This window comes from Sciurus carolinensis, chromosome 7, assembly GCF_902686445.1.
Source record: "Sciurus carolinensis chromosome 7, mSciCar1.2, whole genome shotgun sequence".
Taxonomy (NCBI): Eukaryota; Metazoa; Chordata; class Mammalia; order Rodentia; family Sciuridae; genus Sciurus; species Sciurus carolinensis.
Genome location: NC_062219.1, coordinates 122,805,029 through 122,831,874, shown reverse-complemented (window position 1 = coordinate 122,831,874; position 26,846 = coordinate 122,805,029). Strand labels below are relative to the sequence as shown.

Genomic DNA, 26,846 nt, shown 5'->3' with positions numbered 1-26,846 from the left:
CCACATCCTTTCCTACCCTCTGCTCCAAGATCAAAGCCTGAGGATTGTGGCTTTCCTCAACTTTAAACATATTCTGCAAAATCTAGAAGAAACTTCAAACTAGGAAGATTCAGGATCCAAATCTCAGAGTCATTTGGCACTGAGGGATCTGGGCTCCTTCCTGTCCTTAGTTTTAAAGTGTAGTGACACCCAAAAGCCCCCTCTATGGGGTTCAGGTGGAGGGGGGGATGTGCAAAGTATGCACTGACGAGACTGCAGTAGTTGGATCTTTAATATTTTGTTTCTGAAATTGCAAGCATACAGAAAGCAATAGTGGATACTCACAAGTTAGCCTTCACACATTCAACAAACACTGGTCACTGCCCTGAGCCAGACTTGGTGTTAAATACCACAATTCCCACATAAGTATAGACAGGCATCTGCCTTTCCCAAGCTTGCAGCCCAGTGCTGGGGTTATGAAAACTTTCTGCAAGCAGTACAGCTTTGTGACTGGTAGGCCTAATCCCAGCTCCTCTGCCACTTGGTTTAGTCTCTCCCAGCCTCATTTCAGTTACATGTCAGGGAGGAAAGATAACCTCGTGGTTGAAGGAGTACATGTAGATATGCTCAAGCACACACACACACACAAAAAAATATATATATATATATTTAAACTTTAAATATATTTATACTTTAAACCAGGCACCTTGGCACACACCTGTAATCCCAGCAATTTGGAAAACTGAGGCAGAAGGACCACAAGTTCGAGGCCAGCCTCAGCATATTAACAAGAACCTCAGCAACTTGGTGAGGGTCAATCCCCAGTACCCAAAAGTGAAAATTTTAAAAAATATATACACATAGGCCAGGTGCAGTAGCACACGTATGTAGTCCCAGCGGCTCAGGAGGATCATGAGTTCAAAGTCAGCCCCAGCAACTTAGCAAGGCCCTAAGCAACTCAGTGAGAGCCCAAATAAAATATTAAAAAGCGCCCCTGAGTTCAATCCCTGGTACAAAAAAAAAGGCACTTTATAGACAAATGCTCATATAATTTTTATGGAGGGGAGGGTACCGGGATTGAACTTGGGAACACTAGACCCCGAACCACATCCCCAGCCCTATTCCAATTTTATTTAGAGACAGGGTCTCACTGAATTGCTTAGCGCCTGGCTTTTGCTGAAGCTGGCTTTGAACTCACAATCTTCCTGCTTCAGCCTCCTGAGCTGCTGGGATCGCAGGTGTGTACCACTGTGCCTGGCCACACATGCAACTTTTGATTCTACTTTTTTAAGCCTTTCTGGCAATGCATACAGAAGCTTGTGCATAACGTAAGATAGGTTTTTGTCATGAATGCATCTGTATAACCTTCCCTCAAGTCAGCTTAAAGACCTTTACCACACCCAATACTGCTTTTATGTCCCTTCCCATGCACTCCTAACCCTCAGGGGTTAGGAGTAAAACTCCCTGAATGCCCCATCATGGGAACAGGAAAGGGGCATCCAGCTCTACTCCTGTCCGACTTCAGTATCTGATTCAGCTCTAGGCATAAAAATGTGAAAAAAAAAAAAAAAAAAAAAAAAAAAAGCAGCTTGGATAAGTTTTGTCTCTGCTTGATGGAAGTGGCATCATATACCACATACTCTTACCTATTCAGCATGCTGCAGGTCAGCAAATCTACCTATTGAACGGCCTACATTGGGGCAGACACCAATGTTAATTTTTAGGTCATGAGGCAGTTAAAGGTACAAAAACAAGCCTTCTGTGCTCCCACACCTTGCTGGGCTTCCTGTCCCCCAGGACCTCTAACTTCAGGTAAGACAGAGAAAAGCCCAGGTTTATAAGCTCTAGCAGGCCAAATTGGAAGACAGCCTCAGGCTGAGGAACCCAAGGCCCAAAATTGAGAAATTAGCTGAGGTCCTTGAAGAGGGACACAGCCTGGGAATCATAGACCAGGGCTCTGTTGGGCCTGATGTGCCCTTCTCATCCACCCATCCTCCTTGGACCTGGACCTTTTGCAGTCATCCTTCTTGCCATCACAGCCCTCTGGACCTCCCTCAAGCTCCACACTGCTGTGGTTTCACAGAACTTTTAAGCATGCCCACTAATCTAGCCTTCACCATAGGGAGGGCTTCTATTCTTTTTCACATTTTTATGCCTAGAGCTGAATCAGATACTGAAGTCGGACAGGAGTAGAGCTGGATGCCCCTTTCCTGTTCCCATGATGGGGCATTCAGGGAGTTTTACCTCCAACCAGAAGAGAGACAAACCAAACACTTTGCCCAACCATTTATTTCAAAGGAACACCTGGGGACTTGGGGCAAGAGAGGGGGCAGAGGGGACTTGCGGGCAGAGTGGGAGTAGAGGAGAATTAACCAAGAGGAGGAAAGTCCAGTCTGGGGTAGTGACTTTAGGAAGGCAGGGAGGGGCTGGGATAAGGGACTGGAAGTTGCCCTGGCTGAACCCAGATAGAAATCAGAAGGGTGGCAGGAAACTGGCAGTTTTACCCCGAGGTTCTCTGTAGTCCTTCGAATGAATGTTAAGGTACTCTGTTTTTAGGGTCGTTGCAGAACTCCAGGAAGCAGCATTTAGAGTATATCCAGAAGCCAGACACAGGAGAAGAATAAGTATGTGAACAATCACTCATCTGTTCCCGGCTGCGGCAGTCACTCACCAAGATGTCAGTACCACTGCCTGTGGAGGGATCACAAACTCCAGTGACAAGGAATTTCCAGTGAAGAGCCCAAATCCTCTCATTTCCTTCCCCCAAATAAACTTCCCTGGGCCAAAAGAAAAGACTTCTAGAATTGGGTAGGAGTGTGGAGTGCCCAATGAGTCACAAGTCATACAACTCCGAGGTTTCTCATGGAAGGTTGGAAAAAAAGAACCATTTGAAAATTTAACGCTGGAGGAAGCCCAGGACTAAGTTGGGGTCTGTAGAGAAAAATGGGGAGAACCAGCACTTTCAGACCCATGTAGGAAAAGGCTGGAGGAAAATATTAGAGGGTGACTTGCAAAAAGGAGGAGGTTTATCATTTATCTTCTAGATCAAAAGCAAGAAAATAGGATGATGATGTCTTTGCTATTATGTATGTATTAAAGGGGGAAAATTCTTTGTGTCCCTGTCCCAAAAAGTCATGCACAAGGATATTCACTATTGCCCTGCTTGAGAGAGAAAAATATTAGAAGTATCCTAGATGCCTATCAATAGTGGGATGCATAAATCAGCTTTGATATACCCACTGCCATGGAGTACAGTGGAATACCTCGATAGAACAACAAAGCAGTTTACAAACTGATATGGACACATTAAGTCCTCATAACTGTCAAATTTATAAAGCAAGTGTAGAACAGTGTTTGTGTTTACTGTGGTATGCTACTATCTGTGAGAAAAACGAAAGGGAATAAAAGAGTATGCAGCATATTTTGAGTGAAATGTGCACAGAAGATTGCAGAAAGGATAAAGTAGTAAGAGGACTGGGGAATGTAGGCTGGCCATAGAGCAGTTACCTAGCGTTCTTGAGGCCCTGGGTTCAATCCCCAGCATGGCTAAAAAAAGAAAAAAAAAATGTAACGAAAGGATGTAAATGAAGGAAGTTTCATGCTTCAGATGTTAAGAACACCGTATCTGGAGCCACTACTTCAGACTCAGATTCAGGCAAGATTTTTTGTCTTTATGCACCTTTGTTTCCTTATCTGTAAAGTGGGTATAATAATACTGCCTCAGAAGGTTTTAAGTACTTGGAACAGCACCTGGCACAGTATATGTGTGGTGTGTTTGTTAACTTAATAAAGGCAGGAGAAAGTCAGGTGTGGTGGAATGCACCTGTAATCCCAGCACTTGGGAGGCTTCAGGAGTTGGAGGCCAGATTGGGCAACATAGAGAGATCCTATCTCAAAAGATAAATTAATAGCGGGGCTCACTGGCACACACCTATAATCCCAGTGACTTGGGAGGCTGAAGCAGGAGGCTCACAAGTTCAAAGCCAGCCTCAGCAACTTAGGGAGGCGCTAAGCAATTTAGTGAGACCCTGTCTCAACATTAAAAAAAAAAAAAAAAAAAAAAGGGGGGCTAGAGATGTGACTCAGTAGTTAAGCACTCTTGGGTTCAATCCCTGAATAATTTTAATGATGATAGTAATAAGAAAGAAAGAAAAAAAAAAAAAAAGGAAAGGGACTAAGTGGAAGAGCAGACATGAGGAAGGAGAGAATGTGGTCAATTCAGCAAGTTGAAAATGAGGTGGAGTTGTCCAGTGGACAATAGGACACAAGGAAAGTGGTTTAGAGTAACATTCAGATCCAGGAGGAAGTACTCTGTGGCTGCTGGCTGAAGTCAAGGAAGCAGATAATGTCCTCTAGGAAGAGCTATGCAGTGGAAAGACAGCTAAGGACCAAACCCTGGTAAACATAAATCACTCAGTTTCAGGGAGGATAAGGTAAGACAGTTCAGATGACTATGAAGAGCAGTGAAAGTTTCAGTAGAGTGACACTGATAGGAACTGCACCCATCCACTGGGGAGCAGCACACTTGAGGAAAGGCCCATACCTCTGGAGATCTCCAGGGTCCCCTTCAAGGTTGGGTGCCAGCGAGGGTAGGAGCCAGTCAACTGAGGGAGGGAAGTTGGTGGAAGTGGGATAGGGAGTGGCTCTGAAAGAAAGTGATGGAACAGTGTCCTAGGGCTATAGGAACAAGACTTGGGGTACTGTTTAGGAGGCTGGAAGAAGCTGCTAAGAGGACTGGGCCCATGGTGCGAGAAGGCAGCTCACTGTTCTTTATATGCAGAGTGATGCAGCTGCTGCCAGCTGGGGTGAGGCAGATGTCTGATCCCAGAAGGCATCCCAACTCCTTGGTTTCAAAGAGACATCTATAGCAACGCAGGTATTTGGGGAGATGAGGTGGTTGAGGGGGTCCCGGGTTGTCAGGAACAAGCTTTCCTAGAACACAGAGAAGCAATGGCCCCAAACCCCTCATACCTGATTCCAGGTTGGCCAATTCCACTGTCCCCTCCCCACCTCAGAAAACCATAAAATCACTGATTCTTTAAATCCATTTAGTTTAGTATAGCAGAAGTTTAGTCCTTATTAAAAATCTTTGTTCTCTCCTCTTTTATCTCTAAAGATGAGACTTCATTAAATCACTCATTCATTCATTCAACATGTATTTGAAGGGCTAACATTTGCTCAATGCTCTGTATCTCTCAAATTCACAGGTGAGGCTGAGGCAGCCCATTTCAGCTTTGTACAGCCCTGTTACGATAGTTCTTTCTCTGCGATTTGGTTTGTCAATGCCCTGCCCCCACAACTATCTTCCACATATGCTTTATTTTATTTGTGATACTGGGGTTGAACCCAAGGCTCACACATTGCAGAAAAGCTTTTTATTTTGAGACAGTATCTAACTAAGTTACCCAGGCTGGCCTAGAACTTGCAATTCTCCTGCCTTGGCATCCTGAGTAACTGAGATACAGGTGTGCACCACCACACCTGACATGGATATGCTTTCTTTTTTGTGGGGTGGGGGGGGGTACCAGGATTTGAACTCAGTTGTACTTAACCACTGAGCCACATCCCAGTCCTATTATTTTGTATTTTATTTAGAGACAGGGTCTCACTGAGTTGCTTAGCATCTCGCCTTTGCTCAGGCTGGCTTTGAACTTGGGATCCTCCTGCCTTGGTCTCCCAAGCTTCTGGAATTACAGGTGTGCACCATTGTGCACCACTTGACCATGCTTTATTAATCCATAATGCTCAGAAGTGAAAACAAGAGTGCATTACAGGCCAGAAGACTCTGCTTCATGCAGACAGGGTACTTCAAGCAGCCTGTGCCACATGCTTCGTTTTGGCAATTCTATCACAGGACAGGCTCATATTAAACTTTGTCCATTCAAACACCCATTCTCTCCCTCCTTCCCCAACTACATGTATATATATCCCCCTCTTCCTCTGGTCCTCAGCTCAAACCACACATTAATGAAACCCCAGACCCAGCACTTTTGTGAGGCAGAGGCTAAACAAACAAACTAAACAAACAGTTTGAATCCTGTTTCTCTATAGATGGTGCTTTGCAGCCCAATAAGATTATCAAACTGGATTTAACCTTGTTCTACCCTGTAGATTCTGCTTCCATCATTGGGAAACTTCGTTCCCAACCCTCATTATTCTGTTGTCCTCAGATTTGGATAGGATTCCTTCAGTATCTCTATTCAGATCACTGCCATTGAGTGAGACAGACATGAGGCAGTTCCTAGAAATCTCCCTCAGGGTCAATATCAGTCCTTAGGCAGATCCTGGGAATTCCCCACCACACCTGTCTATTGCATCCTTCCTGCTGCCTGGGTTTACCTGAGCATCCTGGGAAGGATGTGCCCAGACACTTGGTTTATGGATCTCTCCATCCAGCAGGCCAGGAGACCCTTCTGACCCATTGGAGCCACTTACCAAACACCAAGCTCATCATGACCATCACTATTAAGAGGATGCTGTACAGGGATTGGGGGATGCTGTGGAGGCCCAGAGGCCCCAGACTCAGGCTCCCTGCAAGGCCTGCCATGAAATTCACAATTGCCCCTCTGGACTCTGTTCTGGGCTTATATTGGTGGAAAAGAGCTTGGCCAAGAGGAAGGAGAGAGGCAACACATTTGGGATGGAAATCAGTGCCAGAACAGCCAGGTCAGAGTGTCCTCACCCACAGGTATTCCAGACCTTAACATCCTGCTTGGGGCAGGGACCCGAAACAGAGGAATAGAGGGGAAACATTTATATGCGTTCAACAGAGACGTTTATTGATTTACTGCATCAGATGTTGAAGATAAACAGTGTACAAAGCCCCTGCCCTCACAAGGCACAGTCTAGTTGGGGAGGCAAGTCAACATGCAATGGTGGGAGGAGGCAGAGTGCTGCTGGGAGGACCTGGACAGTAGCAATCATTATCCAGAGGAATTTCAACAGAGAAACGCGATCAGATTTCTCATAAAAGATTGCTAGTCTTACACATTGGAGAATACATGGAATAGGGAGCTATTCCTGAGTTCAATCACAAGAGGGCGGCCTGGTCTCGCCGAAGAGAGCAAGGGACGCTGAAGAGGAATGAACCTAAGCTACAGTACATTTAGAAAAAGATTATAAAGATTTGGTGTCAGAATCAATGTTGGGGTGAAGGAAGGAGAATAGGTTCGCATAAGGAGGTGACTGGTATTATCATTTCCAAGATGGGGAAGTAGTGGTACTTTCATGTCTTTCCAAAAGTGAAGATATCTGGATCACAGAGAATCAGGAACACGATCCCCACCCCCATACTCAGGCGGGTGCCCCCTTGAGGTTCCGGGGCACCTTCTCCCCCACAGCCCCTTTTACTCCACCCGCTCCCAAGCTCAGTTGCGGGTCAATGGGTCTAATCTCCGGCGCCCACAGGTTCCCGCGCCATGCGTTCTCTCTCCTCGCTTGACTGCACCTTAGAACTCTCGGGAGGATGCGGGGGCGGTCCCTGACCAAGCACAGTTCTCTGTTCTGCGTCAAGCCAGCGAAAACTGCGCGTGGGGACCCAAAGGTGAGCCAGCGGACATTCAAAGCACGAAGCTGCTTCCCCGGAAGGTGGTGCTGTAGTACCACCATTCCTCCAGGAGGATTCTGGAGTTCGCGGCCCCAGGCGCCCCGCCCATTCCCTCCTCGCTGGACCTGCCGGGCTCCCCAACCCCCCTAGATCAGTGGTAGACAGACTCAGGGATTTTACTTTTAAGGACACTGGGCTACGGGAGGGCCTCGGCGTCCAGGACAACATCGCCTGCTCCAGTTTTCCCTTTGGATGTTCGGGGCGGGGCCCTGAAGTCAGATTCCCGGTTACTGGCCTTGGCTATTCAAGAATCATGCGATCTTGAACTGTTAATGGGGAAGATGGGAAGAAACCGACGAGAAACGCACGCCCAGAAAGGACGGGAAGGAAGAAACACTAGCGAAAAACGCATGCTACTGCGCGCCCCCCGCCAATCCCTAGTCTTGGAATGAATGAAATTTCAACACTGTATTACAGAAAAGTCAGAGTAACGAAGAAATGGGGAGAAGAAGCACCTGCCACCTGTCTATTGAATGAGGGAGCTCACGGACTGATAAGAAAAAAAAAAAAAAAAAAAAAATCAGAGGGCCGGAAGCTCCTCTTGAAGTGAAAAGGGCAAAGCCGAGTCAGAGGAAAATTTTACGGAGCCCTCAGAACCCCTTTATCGAATATTACCGCACCTAAAAGACCAAGAACGAGGAGCTAAGCGAGGCTGAAGTGGGGCTCCCCGATCCCTAAGAGTACGGGAGAACTTGCAGTAAGGTTACAACGCCCGCAGGCTCTGGGCAGACCATAAGCGAAGACCCTGGTAGGATTTTCGGGAGGGGTAGGCGGGTGTGTAGTAGGGGGAGGGGAGGCTTTCTCCGGGGGGCGTAGTCTGAGTCAATCCCGCCCTTTTTGCTCTGGGTATTGTGCACACTGAGGGCGAGACTAGCTCACACTAAGCACCGCGAGAGTTCGTTTCCTTGGTGACAAGTTCCGTCAAGGCTTTCCTAGGGTAAGGAGGTGGGGCATTGCAGCAGTCGCTATGGTGACAGCAATGGACGAAGACTTCCACGCGGAGTGCCCCTCCCTCGGGACAAGGGACGCCTGGGGGCAGGCAGCCGAGTGACCCAAGCAAGGAGGCGGGGCCTAAGGACCGAAGGCCACTATTCGAGGAATCGGGCTAGGCAAACGAAGGGTGGGGCCGTAAGGGTGAGGCTCTGCGAGAGCTAGTTTGGTTCCCACTTTCTCTTTATTTACTGTTAACTGAGAATCAAACCCAGGGACACTTTGCTACATCTCCAGCCCTTTTTATTTTTATTTATATTTATTTATTGTACCGGGAGTTGATACCAGGACGCTTTATCCTGAACTACAGCCCCAGTCTTTTATATATTTTTTTTATTTTGAGACAGGAGCTCGCTAAGTTACCTGGGCTGGCCTAGACTTCGTGATCCTCCTGCCTCAGCCCGGAATGAGACGAGTTCTGTTGGGGGATTGCAGTCTGGAGAGGATCCAGAGGGTCTTTATCCTGAATGTAAATGAATGATTGGGTTCCTGAGGGAGTCAGGGTGGCTGTTGACTGGATGGATGAATGGGAATGGATGGGGACCTCGCCATCCCCAAAGTCTGAGCTCCACTTCCTGGAGGCCCTTCACCAGCATGACCCTCACTTGTAACAGCTGTGTGGGGAAACACATGCCTCTCCCGGGGTGGTGGAGCAGATCCTCAAACAGCCCAGAGCCAAGTCAGAACCTCACATTGGGAGCAGCTCAAGGCAAACCTTGGGTCAATGAGATAAGGTAGGATAAAGCATGGTCCTGCCCAGGAACCTGCCCGTTCTTCCCAGGTTTCCTGCCAGACTCTAACTTCCCTTCTAATCTCCACCCTCACCCCATTTCCCCAGCTCCTCAGGTACCTGGGTATTCAGACCTTGCCTGGTGCCCAGTAGAGCAGGGTACAGAGAGCCCCAGCAGCTGTGGGATGGGCATCTCAGCTGACCTCCTGTGGGATGATTGGAATCTTGCTATATATAGGGTGAGGAGTGGACAGGGCTGGTCCCACCCCAAGGTGGGAAGTAGTTCTGAAAACAAATTTAGCTGCTCTGAGCCTTATCAAGTGGGGAGTAATCTGCCATAGACTGAGGCCCCTGAGTGGGGTACTCCAAAATCCACATGTTGGTCCTCCCCTACCCCCACCCACTTGGGAAATTCAAGGGCCCCCTCTTGGCATCCACTGTTCTCTGTAGTATGTGTAGAAAGATGGGGCAAAAATGGTTGTAGGGAAGGTCTGCAGTGTCCCTAATGCCTATACAGGGCTAGGAAGTGGAAGTTCTGGACTCCAGGGTATGGGAGACAGGAATGGGTACCCCCTATTGGCATTCAAGAAAATTCCCTTAGCTGAATAAAAGGTCTTGTTTCCAAGAGATTAACTTTCTTGCTGCATCTGGGAGAGTGAAATTCAAAACCTTGCAGTTGGTCCCACAGCTTCCTGTTCCACATTTCCCACCCCATCTGCTCCCTGGGATGAGACAGAGGAGAAGGGTGTCAGTATCTGGAATTATGATCACCTCCCCTCTAACCCCAAATTTCAGCCCCATATCACCTGATAAGTCTCAGATCTCCCTTTCCCTTGGAGACTGGGAATACCCTGAAGGAGTTGCTGAGCTGCTGGGGCAGACACAGCCTCTGTCCCTGGGATTAGAGGAGGATCATACATTGGAGTTGGAGAAGACACCAAAAGCAGCCAGAGATTATAACTAGAACGTCAGAACATTGTTGCCCACATTAAGCGTTTTATACCTAACTGGTTACTGGGTAGTAAACTTGGTATAGCATTTGGAAAAGAGAAGTTTCTAAGGAAAGAGTATGGCCAAGCCACAAACTGTTGGATGGAAGAGGGATATATTCTGTTCCAAGGTCCAGGATTAGAAGTTTTGGGAAACCAATTTCCTCAGGTTAAACCCAAGAATTTTCTTTCTTTCTTTCCTTCCTTCTTTCCTTTCCTTTTCATTATGATGATGATGATGATGACGATGATTTGCAGTATTGAGGATTGAACCTAGGGTCATTCTACCACAGGGTTTTGTAAGACAGGGTCTCCCTGAGTTACTCATGCTGGCCTCAAACTTGAGATCCATCATCTGCCTTAGCCTCCTGAGCCACTGGGATTACAGGTACACACACCAGACCCAACTAACCTAAGAATTTTCTAACAGAGCTGTCCAAGAGAAAAGCATGGCTCTGGAAAGACAGGTGTCTTTGGCTCCTGGCACTCAAGCCCCTGGCAAGCTGTGTTGAATTGCAAAACTGTGAGGACAGATTTGATGATGTGGTGAGGAGGGTGGGCAGGGTTTGCTGTATAAGACACAGAGAGCAGACTGATTCTCACTCTCTGTGGGGATAACAAGAGCTGAGCAAGGAAGACTGTAGGGACTGAGGGTGACACACACAAGTTGGACCTGAAATCCCCAGAAGAGCTGAGTAGGCGAAATCAAATACTAGAAAGCACTTTGTAAACAGGTTATAAATTAGAGGGGGCAACCGCAGGCTTCTAGGGCAGTGGTATGCAGGAGGTACTGAGGAGGGAGGAGGGAGAAGCCCGGGAAGTTGTACAACTGTGATAACCCTAGGAATTCCAGGGAAAGGTTAGGCTTTGGGACCTGCTGCATGAGGACAGCTCAGATTGGGGTTGAAGGACTAGAAGTTCACAGAGATGGAGAGGGTTAAGCTGGTTGCTGGAGTTAGGGTTTTCCCGAAGCCTAGCCCTCTGGGGCCTCTGCTCTCCCCAGTACCATCTCCTAGCTGAACATCTGAGAAGTCACACAATTAGCCAGATAGTAGAAAAAATACCTTTTTTATTAATTATTAGGAATAATTCATTCATTTAATGCAGGATATGTGTAGGGGAAGGTTAGGTGCTATCATGTGAATGAGGGGAAACGTGCAAGAGGAACAGTGGTGAGGAGGGGAATGGTCCCCCACTTTCCACAAACCATAAACAGAAACATGAACATAGGGAATCACAAATAAAGGGGTCCTCCCTCATGTCTCCCCCATCCTGTTCTTTCATGAGTTCCAATGTGGTCCCTAGAGGTGCCAGGGCATCTGGAAGTTCTGGGCTGGAAGTGGGGTACAGTGTGTGGCCTCAAAATTGTGCAGATGCTTCCGAGCCTGAGGAAAGGAGGTGGGGCAATTGGGCACAGAGCACCATAAGGAGCAGAAGCCATTGGACACTCTCCTCACTCCCCATCCTCCATCCTCCATCCTCCAAACCCACCACTCCATGAAAGCTGCCACTTCTGTTGCTTACAGGGGGTCCCCTGCCCCCAAGCCCTATATGTGATCCCCTCCATTCAGGCCCCTTCTACTGCTTCCCACTCCTGAGCTCACCAGAAACAGAGCCAGCTGCCGCCGTCCATCTACACTCATGTCCTCCCCTGCAGAGAGGAGGCACTTAAACCTGGCCAAGTGCTTAGGTATTCATCTCCTTCTTGGGCTCTTCTCACCTCCCCTCCTGCCCAGGACCTCCTTACCCACACTCCAGGGGAAGTCAGGCCCATGTTCTGCCTGGTAGGAACGGAGGACAGACAGACACCAGTCCTCTTCCACTTCCCATCGGCTATAAATTGAAGCTGTTCAGGGAGAGAAATGAGGACCTATCAGCAACCTGGCCTTGTTAGGCCCCTGCCACAAGCCTCACTGGGTGCCTCTCACCTTCTTCCAGCTGTGAGGAGGCCTCCAGCCACTGCCTCACCACACGAAGGCCCTCCTCTGCCATCACACGAGGATACCTACAGAGAAGCACCAAGATAGGAGGTTAGGACTGATTTCACTTCACTCTTCACTCTGAAACTTCCCTCCCTTCCTGTGTTGGTGTCTATCCCCATCTACCAGCTCTCACCGAAACTGCAGAAGTTTCAGCAGGAGGTCATTGCCTCGATTGGACATGATGTCCTCAGGAACCCTGAGGGTAAGAAGAATTACTCTGGAGGGGCTGGAGGTTGGGGAGGAAAGATCTGAAAAGCTGGGTTTCTGGTAGGCAGAGTGGCAGGGGCAACTTCTAGCCATCTCTGGGGTCCAGGGAGGGCAGAGGCTCCCAGGCACTCACGTCGTGGTGATGATCTCATCCTTAGTTCTCCGGATCAGCAGCACAGGGCCCTGGTACCTTCAAGACAGAGCAGCAGGGAAGGAAAGCTCAGATGGAGAAAGGTAACAACTTGTCTACCCCCATCCTAGGCTAGCCCCTCATCCAAGAGTGAGTTCAGAATATTAAAAAATGGGCGTTGCAGTCAGGATGTGGTGGTGCCTGCCTGTAATCCAAGAGTCTCCAGAGGCTGAGGCAAGAGGCTCACAAGTTTGAGGCCAGCCTTAGCAATTTAGTGAGACCCTCAGCAACTTAGTAAGACCCTGTCTCAAAAATAAAAAATAAAAAGAACAGGAAGTAGTTCAGTGGTAGAGTACCCCTGGGTTCCATTCCCAGAAATAAAACAAATAAATAAAGGCATTGCTTTGGCATTGATCCTGTGGGGAGACCCCTGCTCTACTAGGCCTTAATCTATTGAAAGCCAGATCATGAGGAGGTCCAGGGTCTCAGGGGACCTCAGAAGGGTTAAGCCAGTTGGGTGTGGCAGGGTCGCTAATGGGGCAGTGACTTTTTGCCAGCTTTCCCCTTAGGGCTATTTTCAGTGTGTGAATGACCAGCAGAGCTATGGCATGGGTGGGGACGGTGATGGGGGTGAGATGCTGGACACTTGCCTGTCCTCACCTGCACAGTTGTTCTGCATTGTTTAGATTGAGATGCTGCCTCACAGTCCTGGTCACCAGGCCCCCTAGAGTGGGATAAAGGTGAAGGGATGGCAGCAACAAAGCCCTTGCCCAACAGAGGTCCCCACTGGTCATAGAGAGAAAACTGAGGCCACCAGGCAGGGGAGCCCTCCTAATTCTCAACAATGGGGTGACCTACTCCCCACCCACAGAAATGAAAATCATCTCCAGTTAGAACAGCTCCCAATTCTAGCCCACCCCTCCCCTGGAAGGGCAGGCCTAGGAGCTGCACTCACTCCAGCTGTCCGGCATGACCTTCAGAGCCAAGGGTACCAGGTCATCAAAGGAGGCATCCAGGATCACAGCACTAATGTCTGGGTAGGACATGGCTGCCCATGTGGCTGGTAGCAGGACAAGAAAGAAGGTGAGGACTGAGAGGGGCTCTTGCCCACCATATACACCTTCATCCCATGACCAACCCCATCCTTTCCAGGATATTATCCCGAGGTCTCTCCTTAACTCCTACTTCACTTGCCAGGGCACAATCTGGAGAAGAAAATATCCAGGTGCATGGAAGACAGTAAGCAGAACATCCCCTTTCCCTGAACTGCCCACCAAGGAATCTAGGCTACTTCTCCTTTTAATGATCAGGCACAAGGAGGGAAGGAAAGGTGAAATTTATACAACTAGATACCCACTCCTGGGCCCACATAGAGATTTTAACTCCCTCTTCTTCCTTGAGCCTCTACCCGCCTCCAGAGCCATTGGTGCATTTCCCCACCTCTACTAGAATGGGGGGCATGAATGTGTCTACGGTGGGGTGTGGAGAGGAAACTGGTACCAGTGAAGCCACCGATGGACCAGGCATAGATGATAATGTCCTGGGGCTGGAAGCCCAGGCGATGGATGGCAAACTGGACCACCACATCCATGGCATTGGCCTCATTCTGAGGAAATGGCACTCCCTGCAGGAGGAAGGGCAAAGGCAGGAGGGGTGTCACACCGAAGGCCAGCTCACCTGCCAGCAGCATCCTCCTAACATGAACCCTTCCTACAGTCACCCTGCAACAGAGGTGTGGAAGAAAAAGGTGGTGGGAGGGGCTGTTCTTTCCAGAAGACCAATATTTGAGATCCACTGCCTTCTCAGCCAGCCCCCAGCTCTGTGGAGGTGGTGGGGAGAGCAGCTTCCATGCTGCCTTCACATTTACAGCCCCCCCAGCCCTCAGCACCTAGCCTCAGTGAGTGGGAGGTCCCGAATAAATTGCACCCCATTTCCTCCCCTCCAGTAGCTCACCAGAAATAATTCTGGAAAAGGAAGGGATTGCAAAGAGGGTCTCACCGTGCTTCCAGCAAAGCCAGGATGATTCCAGCCCAGGACTGAATATCCAGCTGTAACACAGGGGGAGAGGGACTGAAACCTTGTGTCCCATGCCCTTCTCTGTCCCTGAGGGAAGGACAGCAGAAGGACCCTCGAAGCTCAGAGGTAAATAGCTCCAGGCCTTCCCAGGATAAGGAGATGAAGCCAAAGATTCTGAGGCAGCAGAAAGGAGAGATGTATGATTGTGTGGTGGAACAGAATGAAGAGCATAATAAAGATAGGAATACAGAAGAGGGGAACAATATATGATTCACAAAGCAAATGGGGAGTGGACTTTCCCCCAAAGGTGAGAGACAGACCTCACTCAGAGAAAGTAGAGGTTAGTTCCTGGAAGATCAGAATAATCTGAGAGGTAGGTATATTTCCTTCCAAAGAGCAGAAATAAGAGGGCTGAGCCATGGCCTACCTTCAAGGGGTGTAGAGACGCAGCCCACCTCATAGAACCCTGCGTTCCCCTCACAGCAGATCACCTAGGAAGGAGACAGAAAAGTAGGGCTGAAAATCTCCACATGAGCAGAAAGGGCACCTGAGAAGAGCTGCGTGGAGAAGAGGAAAGGGCAGTTCCTATTTTCTTCAAGGGAAATAGAAACTTCTCATTCCACAAGGTCCATAAGATGAAAGGCAAAGCAACTGAAAATGCTCAGCAAACTGGGCCCTCAGAGGAAGATGACTCAAGTTGGATTGCTCCACCACCCAGCACAATGTCCATTTTCCCTTGGGAGGCCACCAGGTGAATTGCTCTCAGGAGAGGCGAGAGTACATGTGCACTGGGAACTGAACCCAGGGCCTTACACATGCTCTATCACTGAGCTACACTCTAACAGCCTGAATTTTCTTTCCTTTATAGCTTTGGATCTGTTCTGTGACTGTTTCTGTTTTGTGGCATGCCTGTTGCTTTCCCTCTCTCTCTCCCTCTCCCTCACTGTGCTTCAGTCTTATGATTAGATAAACTCCAGTTCCATGGTGTCCCAAGTTGAAGCCCAGAGATGCATGAACTCCCATAGCAGGCAGAGATGGCACTAGAACCCAGCTCCCAAATCTCTGACTCAGTGCTCTTTCCAGGGCTCCTTCATGGAAACAGGAGACTTTGGAGCCAGGTTACCTGAATCCACATACCAATGCTACTACTAACTAACTGTGTGATCTGGAAAGTTATTCTGTGCTTCAGTTTCATCATCTGTAAAAATGGGCTAATAGTACCTATCTCACAGGATTGTTATGATTAAATACAGTCTTGCATGGAATAAATGCTCTAGGTGGCAACTACTATGATTATTATTTTTTGAACTTGTATTTCTCTGTCTCAGAGTTCTTATAGAGGTCTTTAGGGTATAGCTTTGATTATTCCCCACTGTGATGCCATTGGGAAAGTGCTATAGGAGTTGGGTCCCCAGAACCTCTACTGCCGCCCCACACTCCAGCTTTGGGGTCCCTGCTCTCTCTCACCAGCTTCTGTCCCTGGGGCTCAGCTGTCCCCCGCCGATCCACAAACATCGTGTCAATCTCATTGCCATCACAGGCCAGCAGCTTTGCCCGGCGCCCGTTACACTAAGGGAGATGTAATAGTCAGGTTGTGAGGGGCAGGAGGCTGCATCCCTGAGGAAAAGAAGGGCCAGCAGGGGGCAGGGCAAGGGGGTCCTCACCTCTTCCACCAACCGGGCCTGGCCTTGTAGCAGCACAGGCATGAGGGCCTTCTGGAGCAGGTATACAGAGCCTGGATATAGCATCCGGCGCCCCAAGGTGTGTGCCACCAGGTAGCTGTGAGGAACATGGGTTAATGAACCCCAAATCCCCAGTGGAGCCTGGGTGTTTACTCAGCACTAGCACTCGCACACTGATGGACCTACTTCACCACTGACCTTCACGGTTTCAGTTTACTCTTTTAGGACTTAATGAAATTATATATGTGCTAGGTTGGTGTTTTTGAAACTTTTTTTTTTTTTGGGGGGGGGGTGCTGGGGATCGAACCCAGGGCCTTGTGCTTACAAGGCAAGTACTCTATCGACTGAGCTATCTCCCCAGCCCCTTGAAACTTTTTTTAACTGCAAGAATTGTAAGATGTACATTTTCTACTGTGGTCCACTATACATGTATATACATACATGCTCCTCAACTTATAAAATATCACTGTTAAAAACACATTTAATACACCTAACCTACCACAAATCATAGTTTAGCTACCTAGTACATTGCTGAGGGTGTATTATGTGGCACATCACTAGCCCAAGAAAAGATCAAAATCCTAAATTTGAAGTAGTCAGGCACAATTGTACACACCTATAATCCCAGCTACTTGAGAGGCTAAGGCAGGAGGGTCACTTAAGTCCAGGAGTTTGGGGCTAGCATGGGCAATTTAGTGAGCCCCTGAAACTACAACAACAAATCCCCACAAAATTTGCAGTATGTTTTCTACTACATTCCTACTGCTTCTGCAACACTAAGTCAAAAATCATTAAATCAAACCCTGATAAATTGGGGCTATTTGTATAATTCTGAGAGTTTTATAAGATAATACTTTCTATGTACAATAAGTAAGAGCAAAGTTATTAACAAATATAATTCTGTTAATATATAAATACAACTTACTAAAAGTCACCATATAGCACTGAGGGGTAGAACCCTTGGTTAGCATGCACAAGGTCTTGGGTTTAATCATCCCCAGCACCACACACACACACACACACAAAGTTCCCTAGTTTTTTTTGCTTTTCGTTTTACAGTACTGGGAGTTGAACCTAGGGCCATTCTACCACTGAGATATATCCCCAGCCCTTTTTAATCTTTTGTTTTGAGACTGGGTCTCACCCAGTTGCCCAGGCTGGCCTCAAACTTGTGATCCTCCTGCCTTGGCCCCAGTAGCTGGGATTACAGGTGTATGTCACTGTGCCCAGCTAAACAGAACTTTAAAATATGATAACCATAATTCACTAAAGTGATTTAAAGATTCACTAGTGGGTCAAGATCCATAGTTTGAAAGACATCAAACTAGCCACAAACTCCGTCAGGGCAGGGACCTGGCTATTTTTGTATGTCTAGTACTTGGCACATAGGATAAAGCATTGTAGAGTAGAGGTTTAATAAATATTTATTGAACAAATGTACTAGACAGATAAGATATGGTAGATGCTGTTCCTGAAAAAGATGATTAATACTTTCCAGTTAACCCTGAAGTACGACAGCCACAGAACATTGTACAAACTATCTAGCATCGCCTTCAAAACCTCAAATCTGAGGGTTGGGGATATGGCTCAGTGGTAGAATGCTTTCCTGGCCTTTCAAGTACCTCAAAAACAAATCCTTAAATCTGGCTTGCCCTTCTACTGATCAGCACACTGTCAACAATCAACCACTGAGTCCAACCCTTCCCTTGGTATTCTAGAAAATGTCCAGTATCTGAGTTGCTGCTGTTATTTCTGTTATCATCCATAAACTAAGACTTATTTGGTGTAGGCACCTAGGAAAGGTATGAGTCCTTCAGAAATGTTACCCTACTTATTCTCCTCAACAACCCCATAAGGCAGGCTACTCACAGATGCAGAAGTAGGGCTGAGAGCCAAGGTAGAAGAACCAAGGAGTGCAGCAGCCAGGATAGAGTCTGCCCTAGCTTCAGATAATGTATTTTCTTTCCACCCCGAACCCCACCATTCCTTCTCAGTCATGCTGAAAGAGCTTTTGTGTCAGACAGAGCTGTGTTAATATTCCAGTTCTTCACTTACTACCTGTGAGACTTTGGTACTCTCTGAGTCTCTTCACACATAATGTGGATAAAAACTTCTTCACCACAAATGATATACAAAGCACTTGGTTCTAGGCCCAATAAGTGAGCCATTTTATGATGGAGCACCCAGTCCTAGGATCCTCACCCCATGTCCCCTCCACCCTGCTGGCCTCCATTCCCTATCATGTCCCACCTGGTGACCTGACAAGGCAGCTTTTTAACACGGTTGAGGAGGGTGTCTGCTGTTCCCCGGTGCAAGGGCTCTGGGCGAAGGAGGGCCACACCCCGGCGGGAAGGGCCCCTCGAGACTCCTTCCTAAGGAAGAGAAAGAAGTAGGGGAGGATAGGGTCAAGAGCAGAAAGCAGGATGTCTGAGGTCCAGAAAAAGGTGAGGGTCTAGGAATAAGAAGGTGGCACTAGAAGCCAAGCACTGGGACCTGAGAGGGGATGGAGTGCATGGACAAGACAGTGCAGAGATTATCTGAGACAGTTCCAAGGAAGGGATAGAGCAAAAATAGAGCAAAAGGACTGAGGTCTCACCGACTACTGGGTTCTTCCCAGTGGAAGTCGACTGGCCAGCTCCTGAAGTCAAAGTTGTAGTTTGCAAGCTGCCTCTGTGGCGGGCAGGGTGTGAAAGAGTTGGAGAGGAAAAGGGGGGTTCAGAACTGAGGGGAGGCCCTACCCACCCTCAACACCCTTGTCATCCACAGGCCTGGCCTCCACATGTCACTGGAAACCGAGTGGAGGTCAGCACCCTTCCAATTCTCAGATGAAAAACTCTACTATGACTACAACAATTGGGCAAGGCAGGTGCCTCATCTAGCATCAGGGCTGACCCATCTTCCCTCTTCCAGACAAGGAACCTAACTTTTCTTTTTAAAAAATCTAAGATTGACCCACCACCAGGAAGGGTGGCTGATGCTTCAGATGTAGGGAGTAGGGACCCACTGGTTGGTCACATTCCCTTCTCTACCTGGGTGCCTTATATGGTGCCATCTTGGAGGCTCAGAAATCCCCCAGCAGACTGGTGGTCCCATGGCTGAGTGAGAGGAGGGAAGTCACCCACAGTGGGATCCTGTACACCAAGGTCTCTTCTGGAACAAAGTTCTGACTATTCCATTCACACAGTCAGCTCCCTCCCTTCCTCCGGCAGCCAGGGGCCAGTTCTGCCATGCAGACCAGCTGTGCCTCTGGTCAACTCCCTGCGTCAGCCCACATGCTTTCTGCGGGCAGTGGGAGCTGCATCTTCATCCTCTGCTGTGTTCCTCCCCCACCCCCAGAGCTCCTGGCTATTTTGAGGAGTTTTTTTTCCTCCTGTCAGAGAAATTTTTTGACATTTTCAAAAATAACTTGACTAAGAGAGAGCAATATAAAAATTGTACAAAAATAAAAATGATAAAACAAAACAAAATGAAGCCAATTTCAGCCAGGCTTTGCTCAGATCTCTCAAATCTGGACTCAGTTGCTTCCTTGCTCTGTGATTCTGCACAGGTCACTTAACCTCTCTGTCTGTGTTTCTTCTGATGTACAAATGAGGGTAATTATGCTACCTCACACAGCTGCTGTGAGAATTAGAAAAGACTTATGCAATATGCAAAATGCCTCAGAACAGCGGCAAGGTACAGAGCATCATTACACAGCACCCTAAATGGTGGTGTGGAGTAACCATCAAGGAACCATAGCTATCTGATCCCAGAAACCCTCGTAACAGGAAGGAGCTTTATGGGGCCCCATAGCCCCTTATAATCACACTCCAGCACTGGTAAACCTGGCACAATTTCAGGGACACTGTGCCCTGGCTATTCTCCCTCCTGGCACCACGCTATGCTCCTGGGCACAGGAGTAGCTATACCTGTCCATTGTGTCCCATCCCCAAACAAAGCTAGCATGGTATCCAATGCACACAACAAAAACAAATATTTATAGAACTGAGCTGCTGTGATAGAAAACCCTCCTAAGAAACATATGGAGGATTGGGCATGTAGTTCAGTAGTATAGTGTTTGCCTAGCATCTGTGAAATTCTGCATTTAATCCCCAGTAGTGTAAAAAAAAAGAAAAGAAAAAGAAAGAAACATGAATGTTTCACCATTAGACAATTCTTATGGATGCAAAGTGGACAGAGGGAGGGTTGTTCTAGCAGAATATTCATAAGAAGTGGTAGTGAAGACAGTTCATTTATGGAGCACGGAAGACCCAATGTGGTGGGTGGCAAAGCGCACCACCTCCTCCTGGCAGAAACTGGTGCCTGGAGCTCTGGGGGCAGCTGAGGAACCTGCTAGCAGGTTATGTGTCTGACACCTTTCCCGGAACCTCTCACCTTATTTTCTGCAGACTGGTTCCGATGTGTTGCTTCTAATATGGTGATGAACTGCCGGTACTGGGGGTTAGTCCAGCGGCCAATGCCTGGCAGGGAGAGGAAAGGAAGTAGCATTAGGAAAACAAGGAAGCAAGATGTCTTGATCTTAGGGAAAGAATTGGAAATGAGCAAGAAGGCCCGGGAAGGAAAAGTGAGAGAAAAAGGAACTGAGGGCCTATAATGTGGGGAAATAGACCTTCCTCCTTCCTCCACATATAGCCAGTGGCTACAGAATTCTTCAACTCCTTAGCTTCTTCGGTTTGTCTATTTTTTTTTCTTTCAGTGCTGGATATTGAGTTTGTTTCTTTATAGACTAGCAAGCTCCCACCTTTCAGAATGTTCATTCTTCTTGGTCTAAAACACTGTCACACAACCTTACTCTTCCCCCTTGCTCAGATCAGGTTTCTCATCTTTTCCCTTCCAGGCTTCTCCAGCGCTTGCTTTCCATATATTCTAATCCTTGCCATCTGGCTTCACAGTCTCTTGCCTGTGCCCATAATTACTTCTTCACTAAATCCAAGTACCCTTCCTTTGTCCTTATTCCCTTCAGTTGCTCCGCCCAGCATTCTTCCTGTCCTTCCAGATTCCTTCTTCCTTTGCTTCCTGGGCCTGCCCTATCCTTCTTAGGATTCCCAGACTGCCCCTCTCCTGCCTCCTTTCTCCTTCTCACTGGGAAAGGCATCAATTCTCAGTGATGACTCCTCTCCCCCTTCAGGATCATATCCACTGTCCCTTTACTGCTGAAGAGTCTCAAACTCCAACTTTTCTCCTCACTGACCTGGCAGGTATTGTGTGCCAGGGACTGTTCTACCCAGAGGAGACAGGCAGGAAATGAGATGCCTCAAAGAGCTGGCATTCTGATTGGGGGTGAGATGGAACTGGGAAAAGTCAATAAACAAGTAAGCAAAAAAAAAAAAAAAAAAAAAAAAATGTCAGAGGGATAAATGCTACAACAATAAATCCAGAATGAACTAGGACTCTATCATCAAGGGTAGTGCCCCAAACAATATGACAATGAGAGAAGAAACAAGCTGCAGAATGATTTGTATGGAGCAATGCCATCTATGCCAAAAATGTAAAATACACAAAATCACACTCTGTATTGTTTATAGATTCTTACCATATTTCATAGATTCTAAGAATTGTTTTAACATTTGAAAACTCTAAAATTAGTATATATTTTTCAATGAATGTTAGCTTAGAGTTGATAAAAGAAGGTATATAGTTCATAAAAGTACAAAAATATGGACCAGGAAAAAACCCACACAAGATGGACAATGGTTACTTCTGGGAAAAGAGGAAGTGGGGGGGTCTTGGGGCTGTAGCTCAGTGGTGGAGCACTTGCCTTGCACACGCAATGCACTGGATTTGATCCTCAGCACTATGTAAAAATAATAAAGATACTGTGTCCATCTACAACTTAAAAAAAAAATTAAAATAAAAAAAGAGGAAGTGGGCCTGGGAGGATTCCAATGGCAAATCCAAGTAACCTATAATGCTTTAATATTTTATTAACAAAAGATGACTGAGGCAAATAGCAAAAAACACAAGTATTTTAATTTTTAAGACATTTTGATCTCTAGACTTTTCTGTTTTTTTTTTTTTTTCTAAATTAAAAATAAATAAAATGAAACTTGAGTAATAGAAGCCACTTTTGAGACAGGTGGTCAAGAAAGGTTGCTCAAAGGAGAAGCCAGCCAAGTAGCCATCAGGGGTAAGAACATCTCAGGTAGAGAGCTCTCTCCTGAGTGGCCCCAACTGCAGTCATCCAGTCCCAACCCCACCACCCCATTCTGAAGCATCTCCCTCACCTGGTGGTCATTAATATGTACCCACCAAGGCTCAATGACTTGTTTTTGTTTTGTTTTTTTACCTGCAAGATATTACATATGTACATAAAACACACTTTCAGATTAAAAAATGCAAAGTGAGCAAGATGTAATCCCAGCTACTCAGGGGACTGAGGCCAGCTTGGGTAACCTAATGAGATGTTGTATTAAAATAAAAAAATAAAAATAAAAAGGGCTGGGCATGTAGCTTGTGGTTGAGTACCCCTGGGCACCCCCGGACAAAAAAAAAAAAAAAAACACTGCAAAGCAAACATTGATGTGATTATCATCCAGTTCAAGATAAAGAAAGCCACTTCCAGTCAGGGGTTTTCCCATCCTGTATTCCTCCACCCCAGGGAATCACTCACCTGATTTTCAAAATAACCATACCCTTGCTCTTTTGAGTGTCTTACCACATACATACGTATTCCTTTTAAATTTTATATAAGTGAAACCATACATCAATTTGCGGTGCACTTCTTCCACAATATATTTTTAAGATGCATCTACAGTAAGTATAACTATAGTTTGTTCACTTCCATTGCTGTGCAGTATTCTGTTATATGGCTATACCATATAATGTATTATTTATCCATCCTACCGGTCATGACCATTGGAGTTATTTCCAATAGGATTATTATAAATGATGCATGTTATATTCTTATTTACATATGTGCAGGAATTTCTCTAGCTCCTTGGGGAAAAGATCATACTTTAGACCATTCATTTATTCCCTCTCAGGACCCAACACCAAACTGTATTTGCAAAAAGTACTTAATATTTACCCAGTGATGGATAAATCCAAACTAGACTTCCTCTCCACCTACCTCGGAGGCAGGCCACACCTGCCAGTAGCAGCAGCAATGTCCCAGCATAGTGAGAAAATGGTACCACTTTGGATAAACTCAAGTAACCTGGGAGGGGAGAGGGATGATATGAGAAGCTCTCCACAGTACCCCTCAGCTCTTCTTCCCCATTGGGTCCCAACCTCCCCCAACAGCCACACCCTCAGAGGAAGAGAATGTCTGATGGAAGAGGGAAGCCAAGCCATCCTCACAGGTCCCCTCTCCTCTTTAGGGGGCTGTTCACCTGCCAAGAACCTGCCCATTTCCGCCCCACCACCTTTGAAACCACACTGACCTTTCCTGTACAAGTAGAAGAAGGCGAAGGGAGAGGAATAATAAGAGATGGACCAGAAGACTGAAGCCTGCAGCAGAGAGATAGGGACAGGCAATCAATATACTCACATGCACACATGCACACTGGTCTACCACTTCCAGGCCTGGACTCTGAGCAAGGTAAATAACCTGAGGAATATCATATCAAGTATCTATTCTGTGGATGACATCATACACACAGAAGGTGTTCAATATTTGTTGAAAGGTAGGATGTCAGAGCATAATGCAGGTTGGGAAAATTACATGCAGATTCTATTTTACTCCTCTAATCATTTCCAGACATAATTTCATCACATTTAAAGACCAGTCTCTGTCTACTCCAGTTAATCTTTTCAATTGGCCCTGCTCAGGACAGTCCCTGGCCTGGTCCCCAGGGACCAGAGATACGCAAACGTCACCATAGGAACCCTGCCAGAGAGAACAGCTGTCTCTGCAGCCAAAGAGGTTAGTTGCCAGGGAGGACAGGTCACGGGGAACTGCAGGACTTAGCACCTGCAGATGGTCCCAAGAGTAAACATGTTTTCCTCAGGGTTCAGGCTGCCCCAGAGAAAGTTTTACTTCATACCAAAGGGGAGTGCAAAGTGTGCACACTTGAGAGTGTGTTTGTGTGTATGTGTTGGAAAGGTCTGCAGCACAGCCCAGAGCACCCTCAACCCTGAGGGGCACTGCCTTCTCCTAGGCTGGGGAAGAGTAAGTTCAAGAGGGCAGCTGGGTCTGAAAAGATGCAGTGAATAGCGGATGCTAGGGTAGACATACCAGTGCCAGGATGCTGTCCGCATGTTTCTCCAGGGCACGGGGCTGATAGTATGTATCCTGCCAAAATAGGTGGTCCAGTTAACAAGTCTTGCCTCTTCCCTTTCAAAAGTCCTATTATGCATCCTCTGGTTCTAGCCTCCTTGGCTATCTCTCTTGAGACACTCCTAGCCTCTACAGAAGACTTTCTTCCCCACCCCCACCCTGAACCTGATTTTCCATCCTTGACCATGAGAACAAACACAGGGTGCTGGACTTGTAAGCAAAAGTGAAAGCAACATTGGGCCACTTTTGCTTCTCTTCCACAACCCAGTTTCAAATGGATTGTTAGCGTGTCCTTATAGGGAGCAGGGTTAATGAAAAGAAAGGAAAGATACCATGACAATTCTAAGCGGGAAAGAAGAGCAACAGAAATAAGAGTAGGTTGATTAAGAAAGAGAATGTGGTTAGGAGTGGGCAGTTTGTAGAGGTTAGTAAACATAATCTGAGATAACCAATAGAAGGAAGCGAATAGGGGAATAGTTTAACACGACCCGCAGCTTTCGTAAATGCAATGACCCTGGGGTCTCCAGGCTAGGTTTGGAGGATGGGGGAAGAATGGTAGATACGTGATAGGCAGATACATGATGCGTAGAAGTCATTTTGAAATTCAATGCCAAATTAAAGGGAAAATAAATCCCGGGGAGGCACCAAGGAACGCCGAAGAAAAAAAACAACTGGGAGTACGACGGCAAAATTCACCCGCTCCCCAGTCGCACAGGGTCTCCGGCAGGACTTGAGACCCAACTGGGGCCGGCATGAACCATGACAGATGGGGTGGGGGGATGAGGGAGGAAAAAGCAAGGACTGGTAGTGGAATGAGAAAGCAGTGCTCAAACAACGATGAAGAGAGAAGGCGGGTAGTCCACAGGCGTGACTTGAACCCAGGAAACATAAACAGCGCAGTCTTTTCAGACAACCGACTTGACAAGCAGACTCCCCTTATTTCCAATAGTGGGCACTTCTGGGGAGCAAAGGCCGTAAAAGGTTTGGACTGTACCATGTTCTTGACCAGGGAGGAACTCGACTCACCCAGGAGCTGGAAGGGGGGTTAGTGACTGAAGTTGGAGTCTCGGGGACGTTGGATGGGGCCCTTTCTGAGTCCCTCTCCCGGTAGATTTTGTAGAGCCGGGGGCCGAGGACGCAGCTCAGTAGCTTCGCCATGGCCCCCGCTCGGGCCGCCGCTCTTCCAGCAGCAGGTTCCCCTACTGGCCCCGCCCTCCCCTGCCTCTGAGGTGTTGCGTGCCCTTGACGTCAACACGTACCGGCTCCGCCTCGTGCCAAGACGGGACATTTTCTGCGCTTCTTGAGAAGGGTTTCGCGCCGTTGGTCCTACGGGTACAGCAATGGCCAGAAATTAATAGGAAGCGTTTGGAACGCGCAAAGTTAGAAAATTGTCAGGAGTTGTCAAATCTTTCTATCCTTTAGTATAAGCAGACTCTAGAGTGATAGTGTAAACCCTGGATAAGATTAGGAGCACTTACCGGGCGCTGTGGCACACACCTGTAATCCCAGCAAATCGTACACGGAGGTAGGAGGATCGCAAGTCCAAGGCCAAATTTAGCAATTTAGGGAGGCCTTAAGCAATTTAAGGAGACCCAGTCTCAAAATAAAAAAAAAAAAAGGGTTGAGAATGTAGCTCAGTGGTAAAGTGCTCCTGGGTTAAATCCCTAGTGCCAATAACTAACTGAATAAATACAAGATTAGGAGCACTTGACAAGAGCTATAAAAAAAGATAAGGTGTCTAACCATATACTTAATAAAAGAAATGCTAGAATTTTAGGAGAAAAAAAAAACTAAACAGTTATCGAAAGAGGTAAACGAAGGCTTAAATGAAGAACTACACCAGGATCACAGGAAAACAACATTGTTAAAGTGTGTGTAATACTTGTTTTTAAAAAAAATGAATGAACTATCACTCTTAAGCATGGAGGAATTGCACAACAAACCATAATGTCCAGTGAAAGAAAGTCACATAAGAATGCATAGAACATGATAGCATTGTATGAAATTCAAAACCACATAAAATTTAACGATAAAACAAGTGAAGGACAAAGAGCAAATTGAAAATAGTACGCAGCATAGGGTAACTTTGACTGAAATGGTAATATTCTATTTCTTAACAGATATACAGATTTGTTTTATTTTTGTTGTATCTTTTTTTTAAGTGTAATGGTTTATTTTCAAGTTGTAATAACACACACACAATGCAGAAGAGAATTGGTTTTAAAAACAGACTACTGAGTCCAAGAGATTATGACTAGAAACCTTAATAATAATGGTAATTTAAAAACTCCCATAAAGAAAAATGTTGTTTATGCAT

At 46.9% G+C, this 26,846-nt stretch overlaps 2 protein-coding genes across 2 annotated transcripts; both read right to left on the bottom strand.

Moving 5' to 3' along the window:
• Positions 1-2,411: 2,411 nt before the first annotated feature.
• Positions 2,412-6,529, bottom strand: Ly6g5c (lymphocyte antigen 6 family member G5C). The gene is made up of 3 exons (XM_047557185.1): positions 6,415-6,529; positions 4,744-4,911; positions 2,412-2,670 (listed from the first exon to the last, which is right to left on the bottom strand). The coding sequence occupies exons 1-3, from the start codon at positions 6,524-6,526 to the stop codon at positions 2,516-2,518; spliced, it is 435 nt and encodes a 144-aa protein (XP_047413141.1). The 5' UTR covers positions 6,527-6,529; the 3' UTR covers positions 2,412-2,515.
• A 4,814-nt stretch (positions 6,530-11,343) lies between these two features.
• Positions 11,344-25,742, bottom strand: Abhd16a (abhydrolase domain containing 16A, phospholipase). The gene is given in 21 exon segments (XM_047558164.1): positions 11,344-11,679; positions 11,899-11,945; positions 12,042-12,140; positions 12,223-12,299; positions 12,410-12,472; positions 12,617-12,673; positions 13,274-13,337; positions 13,569-13,673; positions 14,114-14,237; positions 14,612-14,661; positions 15,057-15,120; positions 16,097-16,198; positions 16,294-16,408; positions 18,562-18,670; positions 18,673-18,683; positions 18,908-18,981; positions 20,686-20,771; positions 23,381-23,467; positions 23,694-23,760; positions 24,488-24,544; positions 25,556-25,742. Coding segments are annotated over 21 exon segments (1,674 nt in total). The 5' UTR covers positions 25,688-25,742; the 3' UTR covers positions 11,344-11,595.
• Between the last annotated feature and the right edge of the window lie 1,104 nt (positions 25,743-26,846).